The 10,515-nt window shown below is 47.6% G+C and overlaps 5 protein-coding genes across 5 annotated transcripts; 4 read left to right on the forward strand and 1 right to left on the reverse strand.

Annotated features, from left to right (window-relative positions):
* Window positions 1-802: 802 nt before the first annotated feature.
* On the forward strand, window positions 803-1,607 carry EDB93DRAFT_269705 (uncharacterized protein). Its single transcript, XM_041455908.1, has 4 exons — window positions 803-828; window positions 886-1,077; window positions 1,130-1,226; window positions 1,277-1,607. Exons 2-4 carry the CDS (start codon window positions 1,048-1,050, stop codon window positions 1,471-1,473), a joined length of 324 nt encoding a protein of 107 aa, XP_041308954.1. The 5' UTR covers window positions 803-828; window positions 886-1,047; the 3' UTR covers window positions 1,474-1,607.
* A 1,172-nt stretch (window positions 1,608-2,779) lies between these two features.
* Window positions 2,780-4,214, reverse strand: EDB93DRAFT_1320570 (uncharacterized protein; the record flags this gene model as incomplete). Its single annotated transcript, XM_041454915.1, has 5 exons — window positions 4,034-4,214; window positions 3,778-3,976; window positions 3,364-3,725; window positions 2,940-3,316; window positions 2,780-2,893 (listed from the first exon to the last, which is right to left on the reverse strand). Exons 1-5 carry the CDS (start codon window positions 4,065-4,067, stop codon window positions 2,780-2,782), a joined length of 1,086 nt encoding a protein of 361 aa, XP_041308955.1. The 5' UTR covers window positions 4,068-4,214.
* Window positions 4,215-5,016: 802 nt separating this feature from the next.
* Window positions 5,017-5,860, forward strand: EDB93DRAFT_270020 (uncharacterized protein). The gene is made up of 3 exons (XM_041455910.1): window positions 5,017-5,217; window positions 5,275-5,356; window positions 5,420-5,860. The coding sequence occupies exons 1-3, from the start codon at window positions 5,115-5,117 to the stop codon at window positions 5,787-5,789; spliced, it is 555 nt and encodes a 184-aa protein (XP_041308956.1). The 5' UTR covers window positions 5,017-5,114; the 3' UTR covers window positions 5,790-5,860.
* Window positions 5,861-6,906: 1,046 nt separating this feature from the next.
* On the forward strand, window positions 6,907-7,716 carry EDB93DRAFT_1060253 (WD40-repeat-containing domain protein; the record flags this gene model as incomplete). The annotated part of the gene is made up of 2 exons (XM_041444814.1): window positions 6,907-7,250; window positions 7,299-7,716. Coding segments are annotated over 2 exons (762 nt in total), but the record flags the coding sequence as incomplete, so codon positions are not given.
* On the forward strand, window positions 7,516-9,733 carry EDB93DRAFT_270055 (uncharacterized protein). The gene is made up of 3 exons (XM_041455911.1): window positions 7,516-7,821; window positions 7,880-8,015; window positions 8,069-9,733. Exons 1-3 carry the CDS (start codon window positions 7,738-7,740, stop codon window positions 9,643-9,645), a joined length of 1,797 nt encoding a protein of 598 aa, XP_041308958.1. The 5' UTR covers window positions 7,516-7,737; the 3' UTR covers window positions 9,646-9,733.
* The last annotated feature ends 782 nt before the right edge of the window (window positions 9,734-10,515 follow it).

The following is a 10,515-nucleotide window of genomic DNA, read 5'->3' on the forward strand; positions in this document are numbered from 1 at the left end:
CCATCACGTTTACGTTCACGTTCTCGGTTCGTTTGACGCTCGACTTCCGATCTTGTCCAGGAAAATAGCGCCGGCGCTTCTTGAGGGCACTTCAGCAATCCCTCATTTGACGATAGATGATCCCACTATAACTGTTTAGGGCCGAGAAGCATGCCCTGCTTGGATGGTGCGTGTCAATTCGCTCCCGAATTGATCTCAAACTATGCTGTAGTTACAGAGTTTTACAAGAAACCTCCAAGTTCACAAGGCATTCAAGTTATGAGCACAGTATGTCCTCTCGGAAACGTTACCTGTCCCTTCAGAGATTCTCCAGGCAGAATTGTAGTGCTGTCCATTCATATAGCTACATTTTCCGCTCCTCCTGGAAGTGTTAGCGCTCATGTGATGTACACGTACGTTCGGATGCTCAGTGCTGCAAGGCTGATATAAAGTGGCGTTATTCCATCAGATTCTAAGCGCGGTCGACCATGAGGCAGCATAGACCCTCTACGTGGCCTATATATTCTCGCAATTGGTCTTGACCCAGATAGGTCGGTTACCACCCTACCGTTGCTCATGTTCGGCTCAAAAAGTGTGAATACTCGAGTTGCCAGTGGGTACTCGCAGCCGCCATATTTACAACCTGCCCCGGCGAGAGCTTTTTCAACGACCTCCCACGGCTTGGCAGGTTCCGACATCCCCTGGTATTTCGAAGTAATCTTCAAAATGTGCTGCTTTATATTTACCTGGCGCGGCGATTTGAGTGGTTGCACGGCCTCTTGAAAGAGGGAAAAACTGGGAAGACTGCATCAGCAATATCTGGCCCAGCTCAATCAAGTGAGCACGGTGGTAAGTCGAAGATGGACATTATTCATTCAAATTGATCACATTAATGTGTTCGCGCAGCAAGGACTCGTGCTTACTACTGTGGCTGTTTTTATCTCCTCAAATCCACCGCTTGCGAGAGATGTCAACTACACATCTGATGCATCTTATGCTTGTTTGGCGGAATCGCTTGTCTTTTCGTTGTTCGGGTTATTGTTCTGCCTGAAGGTATCTGCCTCTGGAATGCTTTTTCAAAAACGTAGTGCTGCAGAAGTACGTATTGTTCATTGTCAGGATAGCAAATCAAATTTAACCTCTGCTACAGATCATAATTCAGAGACGCTGGAGAATATTCTGGCACTTACTGAGTTTAGCTGTGCCAATCATTATCTTTGTCATATCAGTGATACTTTTACTCATAGGTAGGCAATTCACCTCGTGATGCGTGGTCGCGACTTACACTCATCATCAGCCATCGTGTTCACGGGGTTTGCATCTCACTCCGGAACTGTCCAACTTTATATGAGCATAACATTTGCTTTCCTTGCCACCTGTCATTTGGTGTCGACCATTGGTTCACCATTCTACCACCATTTTTCGAACGTATTCGTCGAGATTATTCGCAAAATGAGTGGTGGTAAAGAACCTCAGAAGGTGGGCGAAGCTTGAGCATTGGGAGGTCCTGCAAAGGTACTGGCAGGTGTTCCATCGATTACTCTGCGAGGACAACTTCGCATTTAGCGATGGAGGCACTGCACACTACAACAACCACTTCCACTGTTTCGACGCTGCACGGATTATTTTCCTTTTTCATACACACTCTCTAACGTTTCACATTCTCGCGCCGTCCTTTATGTTCTTTGTTTTGCCTTGTCTCTCGACCTTCAGTGCTTTGTCTGATTATCGTCTTATCTTCCCTTGATATTATGCCAATGTCATGACTTATCACTCGCGCTTGACAGCTCTTGGATCTTTCGTATATAAACCGCAAGTACTTTTCGTATCCTCAGTCAATCAATCTCTCTCAGAAGTCAACGTTTTCAGCTCGTCCGAAGCATCTCTCAACGGCATTCTCCTTCAAACTCTTATAACTCATCTAATTATGCATTCAGTGATGTCGTTCATGTTAAAATAGCTCAGATTCAGTTGCTGTTCTGCGCAGTTTTTTAGTTCGTGTAACGATATCAATAAGTCTTGCGAGAAAGACGGTCCCGTGAGTGCCCGCAGGCTATTATTGCGACCACGTCATGCTGTGCGGACGCGCATTGCATCCTCATGCTGTGTTGCTCCAAATTGGCCAATGGAGAACAACCATTCATAGGATTGGTCCTCGGAGCAGCATGCAATTCTGCAGTGGCGGCCGGTGTAAAGTTGTCAGTGCTATGGCCATACATGCGCGTTTCCAGCCTCAGGCCTCAATACTGCAGTCCGCAGCATCGATGAACCCCATTTCATGGCTTTCATGGATCCGGTAGGATCTTGCACTCGTTGCAGCAACGAACCGTTGACTTCTTCTTCCCACCAAGGTATATTCTCAGAGACGCTGTTGAAGAGGTGACCGAAGGGGCCGTATTATGCTTGCTTTCAAAGGCATGTCACCTAAATCACATTAAAATTGACAACAACTATCTGAACCACTGCGTCGTATCAACACACGAATACCCGAAACTAAACACCAACTTCGAGGGAAAACTTCACAAGAGTGAAGAATCGGTACCTAAGAGAGGGAAGAAATCGAACCTATCATAAGTAATGAAATAAGACGATCATACATAGATTTTTACTGACTTGACGTCGTGGAAAACAAGTAGGTAGCCGGTATCGAGGGCGGGAATAGGAATAGGAATAGGGAAAGATATGCATAGAACGAAGGACAGATTAATACAGCGTGAAATCGTAAAATATCATTAGTTTCATGTTGGTTTCGCAGTGCATGAGTCAAAAAGGCGGGAGTTTGACTTCAGCGCATCGAGATTTATGCTTTGCTAGGGACGATCATCAAGGCCTCTAATCTTTCTTCGAGGCCTTGTCCGAGACCCTCGCGCTGCCACTCGCCACCGACATCATCGAGCATGGCGATGCTGTCACGCTCACGACCACTAAGACTCGCAGTATCGTGTTGGTTGAGCGCGTACCCTTCGACCTGGAATATGAGGTGGCGGGTCGGGAGTTGCGCAGGTAGTGAATGACGACAATGGAACCATTGATGCGGGCGTCGATGCGAGCAGATCTGCGTAACTCATAAACGAGAGACGCTTAGTGGGCCCGTGCGTAGGGGACGGGGGATGGGAGATGGTAATGGGACGCGAGTAAGGTGAAGATGTGTAGGTCGATGAGGGTGACAATGTCGAGATGGCAATGGGGGGGAGCGCAGCAGAGGGATGCTCCGCAGTCGTGGTTGTAGGTGATGGTTCGACTGATGAGAGCGTGGAGTAATATACAGATGCAGGCGTGCTGATAGAAGGTGCGGCAGACGCCTTGCTACTCGAACACTGTTTTGAGGGAAACGTGACTGGGCTGGTCTGAATGCTCAGGCGCTGGGACTGCCCGCTCCCACACCCGGCGTAGAAAGATTTAGGGGAGTAATGGGCCCCTGCTGAACCGGGATGCTCAGCAACAAGCTCGTTCTTCCCGTTGGACTCGGACTCCTGCTTCTCAAGCTACCGATTGGGCTAGCAAAACCGCTGGTAGTGAGGCGATCACGATCTCGCGAAGGACTAACGACGGAAATGTGATCTTCCTCCATGGGAGAGGAAGCTGCAAGAATTGAAGCAGCACTATCGAGCACAGAAGGTACGCTGTGCTCGAGTTGTTCGGTGCCTTTTGCACGCGCGATGCGATGGGGATTCGGATGAGAAGGGGGAGAAGGGGGGTGCATAGGCTCAATATCACGCTCGAAAATTGCGGATGACGATGAGTGGCTGTTGTTGCGATAAATATAAGTGATCATTTGGTAAAAGTGGAGTGGCTTACGCAGATGTCGGTGATGAAGGAATTGAAGAAGGTGAGCGAGAGCCCATTCTTGTGTTCAAGTGCTGAGAAGTGTGAGTTGAGAGTCTATGTTCCCTAGTTGAATCTTTCTGGGGGGTGAGAAGTGTCGAATTGGACGTCATACGTCTGAGATCAACAGGGGGCGAGTGTTGAACACTAGAAGATGGCGACATAGTCATGGCTGGTAACGAACGAATGTCAGGTTTTCATATGTAAAAGAAAAAGATGAAAAACCTACGTTGAAATGGGTCTGGAGAAGGATGGGCGGACATTGTACTGTAGATGTTGTGGAACTGCGACTGTGTTGGATGTGAACAAAACCGTTTCGTTGAGTGTTGATATAATTCCACCAAAGGCGCTGTGCAATGCCGCCGAATTGCTTCCGAAGGTCTACCGCAGACCACTAAACCTGTCCCTGGTCCGATGATCATCCTCACGATACACGTCATAGTGATCACACGTTCTCCACGGCCACCCCAACACTTGAATTAGGCGTACCCGGCTGCATGCCATCATGCCATCATTCATTCATCCATTCATTCATTCATCACCAACCATTGATCCTGCCTGGCCTCAGACCTTTATTCTCACATTTAGCAGTGCTTTCGGAGCATAGCCTGTTCTGTCCAGCCTGATCTCCACACGAGTTGCACTGGGTAGGGCACTGGGTTTCTCAGCTCCTCGCTTCACATTTACGATAACGAGGGTCCGCTGGCTGACGCATCCATTCTTCCGACGTTCTCAGAGTCCATTGCGTGAAAGAACTTCAAAGAAGTCCCATCGAAGCATTTCCCTACGCAAGGATGCGGTGATATATCAGGCTCGCATGGACTCAATATACTACGCTCTCATAATACGTCGGAGTCTTGGTCGAACTTCTCGGTTTCAATAACCCGAATTTGCCTAGCAGTTGCTGTGCTTTGTTCTGAGATCAGCCCAAACCAGTGATGCAGCTCGTTCTGAAACATTCTGGCAGTTTCGATATCCGCACCACACAGAGCCTCCAACATACGTTGGCTATACTTACGGCATAATCAACGTTGCTTGTTGTTGTGAGTTGTATAACGTTCGCGTGATTTTCATAATCATGATTCTATCATAGAACGCACAAGGATGCGCAGCAGTGCCCCTCTTCTCGAAAGGTCAGTCGGCGCCCACCGGACAACATTTTTTCAGTGGTCCAATGAAGTCACGATCACCATCAGAAGACTCTTATTTCATCCTTATAGTGAGTGGTCGCCGGGTTGCATCATTTGCTTATCCAGTGTCAAACTGGTGTCCGGAAACTTTGATGATCACCGTTGAATATTGAACGTTGAATGACAGGCAGCGCTTGTACGAGCACCATCGATCTTGTGGCTGAAGCATCAAGACCATTGATGAACAGGAAGCCATGGTCGCCGCTTCTCTCCCGACTGATCAGTGAGTATATGTATATGTGCTTGAACGTTTTAGGATTACAAGCAGTTGTTGTAGCAGCCCAATCTTTAGATGATGCAAATATACTTTTTGTACCTGAAAGATCTAGGGATGCGTTCCTTTGCATCAAGGAATATCACGAGTTCGTAGTCCGCTTCCAGATGTGACACTATCAGCTTGTAGGATGAAACTCACGGAACATCAGGACAGGTACATCAGAGAGAAGACGTCTTGAAATGAATCCCATGCAGGGCACCCCGCCTTCTTCTCACTATGCTCCTTGTCCAACTTATCGTCGTCATAGTCGTCATAGACATAGTTTGTTGTCCTCCACAGCATTATATGAAATCACGAATAGAAGGGCGATGGTGGGGTTGATGAGCTGCTGGCTGAAAATGTCCACGAAGTCTTCTTCCACCGCTGACTTCATCATCCGATTGAGTTCCCCCCGTTCACTCGGACCTTTCCAGTACATGAATACACGTTGCCGTTGTAACGTGTGGCGGACAGGAATCGAGGGGAACATGCAATGGGTGAGTACGTTTTCTGCGTTCACAACTCTTTTCTTGAGCTGAAGAACTCCATCGGCTACAAGCTGAGGGGTCCGAGGAGGACGAAGGCTCAAATAGGCCTTCTCTAGATGACTTCGAGCAGCAGCTCGACAAAATTCTTTTTCCTCGAGGTCGAAGCTAAAAGTGCCTAAGGTGCGACTCGAGTCATGAATAGTTTTGCATTAACACTCCCGGACAGGGTAGCAAGAATGAAGGTAGTAGCGAGTTTGTTGTATGGCTATGATGCAATTTATCTTGTGCTAAGTCCTCTGGTGTTTGCGCAGGTTCGAAGTGTGCTCGAAAGGTCATAAACCGTACATATGAGGTTATACTTATATTGCTGATGTAGCGAGCGGCAAGCCGTCAGCAACACCCTCAGTTATATCTGAGAGTTCCGGCAAGATCTCTGTAAGACAAAACAAGATAGGTCTCGATACTGCGATCAAAGCAAGGCATAAAGTTGAGAATGAGCACGTCATATTCGGTCCGCTAGTCCCGCCGGAATCAGGCGGACCGCTCACACAAGCCATAGATAGTTGGTTATCTGCTTATATAACTATCTGCTAACCCTTCATGCGGACGGCGGTCTACTCTGAATACAGCTTTGGGTTGCGATGCTTGGATTACGATAGAATACATCACTCTCGAAATTTCTCATCCACAGCCTCATTTTCGTACCTGTGTACTTGCTTCCGGATGAGTCCATTGAGAGATACTATGCCTGAAATATTGAGCTCATGATGTTGATTGCATCTAGCAGGAAGGATGAATTCGAAGTGGTACAACTCGATAGGAACTGAAATTTCAGTGTACTTATACGACAAGGATTTCTTCTATTGCAATTATTCAGAGATACTATATGGGGTTTATGGACATAAGTATATAATTGCCAAGGCCGGACCAAGATCAGATCCATGCTGTAGTAACAGATGATGTACATAAAGAGCCTGCATGAATTGGGTTATCCAGCTCTCATGATGTCCCACGACACATCAGATTGACGACTGACCTAGCTCCCCATCAACTTCGAACGCTACTAGCCATCTCAATCTCCCTATTCAGCGATATGGAGGGATTGCGCGATGTAGCAAAAAAAGTGTATCTTACTGTGAAAGGGCGAGGGACGTCGGGGCCAACACACACGAAGCAAGCGCACACGAAGGCAGTGACGGGAATCGCATTTTTCAAAGACGGTCGACGAATCGTCACTGCTTCAAGGGATAAAACCCTGCGAATCTGGGATGTGGAGAAAAGAGCATTCATAGGAAGGTCATTTGAGGGACACATACATTATGTGACTTCAGTCGCTATATCACCAGACGATATGCGAATTGCGAGCGGTGGAGATGATGATACCATTATCATCTGGGACGTCGCTAGCAAGCAGATGGTATTAAGGCCGCTGGTGAAACATGCAGACCAGGTGTCCTCTGTGTGCTTCTCCCCGATGGAACGAGACTTGCCAGCGGGTCATGGGATCAAACAGTTATTATATGGGATGCGGAGACTGGCGTTGTACTCTCAATAATCGAGGAAAATCTACGGAACATTGCGTAATATCCGGATTTGGAGCACCGATGACGTCACATTTCTACTCAACATCAACGCTCATGGCGATTGGGTTGAAAGTGTTGTGTGGTCGTTCGATGGCCAGCAACTTGTCTCCGCATCCGGCGACAGAACAATCAAGTTTTGGAACTCCTCGAATGGGTTCCAGATTGGTCTACCTTGTATTGGTCACATTTCCTACATTAGGTCACTTGCCATTTCTTCTGATGGCTCCTTCATTGCCACTACCTCACGCGATAAGACCGTGCGCCTGTGGGACACACAGTCACACCAGCAGATTGGACAGGCACCTGAACACACCGCATATCTTGATTGCGTTGCAATTTCTCTCAATGGAGAACTGATCGCAAGTGGAGACTCTGATGGGAAGCTTCAGCTGTGGTCCATCAAGAACTCGTTTGAGATGAATCCCTCATACTTTGCACATAGCAGTAAGGTCAAGTTGGGCCAAATGTTGTATGCGGAAGCACTTTTAGACGCAGAAAAGGTGCGGATGATATCCATCGTTGTTTTAACATTTGTGATGATGTTCATAGGTCATTGAGCTCAACCCTTCATCTTATGTCGGGTACGAACTGAAGCTTGCAGCGCTTCGTGGAGCGCAACGCTATGATGATGCATTCGAGGCCTTCACAATCATGCTCTCCAAGTTGGATGATCCACTCGACCCAGAGATACTACGTAAGCCCCAAACAACTCGAGTACCGACTTAAAGTTAATCTACATCTTTGCAGAGCTACGCCAGCAATACGTGAGACCATCTGAAGTAGAAGACGCCATTCAACGAGCCATACACGCCCAACTGGAAAATGCTCCTCTTCGTCTAATCAACACTTCTACTGGACGCTTGTGCAATCGAGATGCACAGATAAATGCATTCACGGAGAGTATAGAGCATAAAGAGCTTTTGCATTCATTGGTGATGCATGCGCCCCTCCGAATGGAGCTCATCGAGGAAGCGGTCATCAAGCACTTCAGTTGGGTCATGCTGTCCCATAGGTGGGAAAGGAAGGAGCCGCTACTGCACGACATTCAAGACAAGGTCATATATGACTTGGATCCTGTCGGAACCATCGTGAAGTTGCAGAAATTTTGCAAGGTTGCACACAATGCAGGATATCGTTGGGCGTGGAGCGATACATGTTGTATTGACCAGAACAACAATGTAGAGCTTCAGCAATCAGTCAACTCCATGTTCGTCTGGTATCACTACTCAGCGCTCACTGTTATCTACCTATCTGATGTCCCCCACTCGTCAAAGTCGGGCGCGCTTGCAAACAGCATCTGGAATACGCGAGGATGGACCGTTCAGGAGTTTCTCGCTCCCAAAATCGTTATCTTCTACCAGGCAGATTGGACCCCATATCTCAACAACTTCTCACACAACCACAAGCAATCTCTCAATATCATGGATGAATTAGAGCATTCAACTGGCATCAATGCGCGGGCGCTCGTCGACTTTCGTCCAGGGACAAGAGATGTCCGAGAGAAACTCCGATGGGCGTCAAACCGTGACACCACGAGGGAGGAAGACATTGCCTACTCGCTGTTCGGCATCTTCGATGTCACCCTTCCTGTCATCTATGGAGAAAAAAGACAAAAGGCGCTCGGACGACTCTTGCAGGAGATTATAGCCCATTCGGGCGACATCACGGCCCTGGATTGGGTGGGACAATCATCCAACTTCAACAGTTGTCTCCCAGCTGAGATTTCCTCATACAAGGCTCTGCCGTGCATGTCACCATCTATATCTGAAAACTACATGCAGAATTCGGTCTCCATGCTGCCAGACAGTATTGTGGCTATTGCAGAGTCAGCTTCGAAATTGTATACCACTCTTGAGAACCTCAGCGTTCCTCGTTTCGCAAACGCCAGGTTGCAATTGCCCTGCATCACATTTCCTCTCACAGAAGTCAGGCAGAGGCCCAATGAAGACCGGAATGGATGTTCCACTTATGACGTCAAGGCAAACGGTCTACAGGACCTGCGGGTCACAACGGAAGACAAGCTAGTTGAATTCTGGCCTACAAGACGTACTCGGCAGACATTCCTGCTCGTTCGTCCATGGAATCGGTATGATCTCGGGCTGATCGACTTTACAGACGAGACGCAGATCGTGGAAGATTTGCCAAATTCTGGATCTCTTGGATATAACGAGCCGACTATGCGAGAGTTGCGGTTGATCGTTCGCCTCGGACAGCCTTTTGCCGCACTTTTGCTAGCGCAGCAGTGGGGTGGGGAGTATAGAGAATTGCTTCGGATAACAATATCATTGCACAAGTCAGGGACATGGCAGCTGTTGATGACATGATGGACATCAGGATGCTGGAAATATTGTAGCTTCGGAGAACGGGATATTTTCATTTCATATCTTCCACATGAACAATATCATCTCGTATACAAACAGGTGTCTAGTTGTCGTATGTACATGGTGCTGGTGATAAGCATTGGCACTATGTCATGAGATACCGTGGCAGCCTGAGAAAATCAGTTGTAAAGCCTGTCCAACGTTCGATGCCGTCGCCGTGACCATGTCGCTTTCTTCTCACTATGCTCCTTGTCCAACTTATCGTCCTCATAGTCGTCATAGACATAGTTTGTTGTCCTCCACAGCATTATATGAAATCGCGAATAGAAGGGCGACGGTAGGGTTGAGCTGTGGCTGAAAATGTCCACGAAGTCTTCTTCCACCGCTGACTTCATCATCCGATTGAGTTCCCCCCCGTTCACTCGGACCTTTCCAGTACATGAATACACGTTGCCGTTGTAACGTGTAGCGGACAAGGATCGAGGGGAACAAGCATGTATGAGTACGTTTTCTGCTCCATCTCTCATCGTGAATTGGCGAGTCCTCGATACTAGTCACTACATTTTCAACATTTTGCTTTATATCTTGCTTAGACTATTACCGATAGGAAGCAATACGGTGCTCTCAACAAGGATCATACCTTTGGTTAAGGCATCACAGGTCAATGAAAATGGGCATGTTACTCTATTCTCCCGCCTTCGCAATTATGGCTCAATAGGTCGAGCTGTCGCCACCAATTCTCGCCCAGTCGTACAGAGCCCAAAACTTCTCCTCACAACACGTTTCGACCTGCAACGTCTAAGTCATATTGCTAAGTCTTTTTCTGTTCTGAACGATGAGATCCACATATTCTCCCCATTTTGTTCAGGGTTT

The sequence above is a fragment of the Suillus bovinus genome (genome assembly GCF_016758785.1).
Source record: "Suillus bovinus strain UH-Sbo-P2 chromosome Unknown EDB93scaffold_19, whole genome shotgun sequence".
Taxonomy (NCBI): domain Eukaryota; kingdom Fungi; phylum Basidiomycota; class Agaricomycetes; order Boletales; family Suillaceae; genus Suillus; species Suillus bovinus.

Coding starts and splice junctions, on each gene's coding strand:
- EDB93DRAFT_269705 (XM_041455908.1), top strand. CDS start 1,048: ATGCTTTTTCAAAAACGTAGTGCTGCAGAA. Junction 1,078..1,129: donor AAAAACGTAGTGCTGCAGAA/GTACGTATTGTT, acceptor CCTCTGCTACAG/ATCATAATTCAGAGACGCTG. Junction 1,227..1,276: donor AGTGATACTTTTACTCATAG/GTAGGCAATTCA, acceptor ACTCATCATCAG/CCATCGTGTTCACGGGGTTT.
- EDB93DRAFT_270020 (XM_041455910.1), top strand. CDS start 5,115: ATGACAGGCAGCGCTTGTACGAGCACCATCGATCTTGTGGCTGAAGCA. Junction 5,218..5,274: donor GCTTCTCTCCCGACTGATCA/GTGAGTATATGT, acceptor TTGTTGTAGCAG/CCCAATCTTTAGATGATGCA. Junction 5,357..5,419: donor TGCATCAAGGAATATCACGA/GTTCGTAGTCCG, acceptor ACGGAACATCAG/GACAGGTACATCAGAGAGAA.
- EDB93DRAFT_270055 (XM_041455911.1), top strand. CDS start 7,738: ATGAATCCCTCATACTTTGCACATAGCAGTAAGGTCAAGTTGGGCCAA. Junction 7,822..7,879: donor CACTTTTAGACGCAGAAAAG/GTGCGGATGATA, acceptor TAGGTCATTGAG/CTCAACCCTTCATCTTATGT. Junction 8,016..8,068: donor ACTCGACCCAGAGATACTAC/GTAAGCCCCAAA, acceptor ACATCTTTGCAG/AGCTACGCCAGCAATACGTG.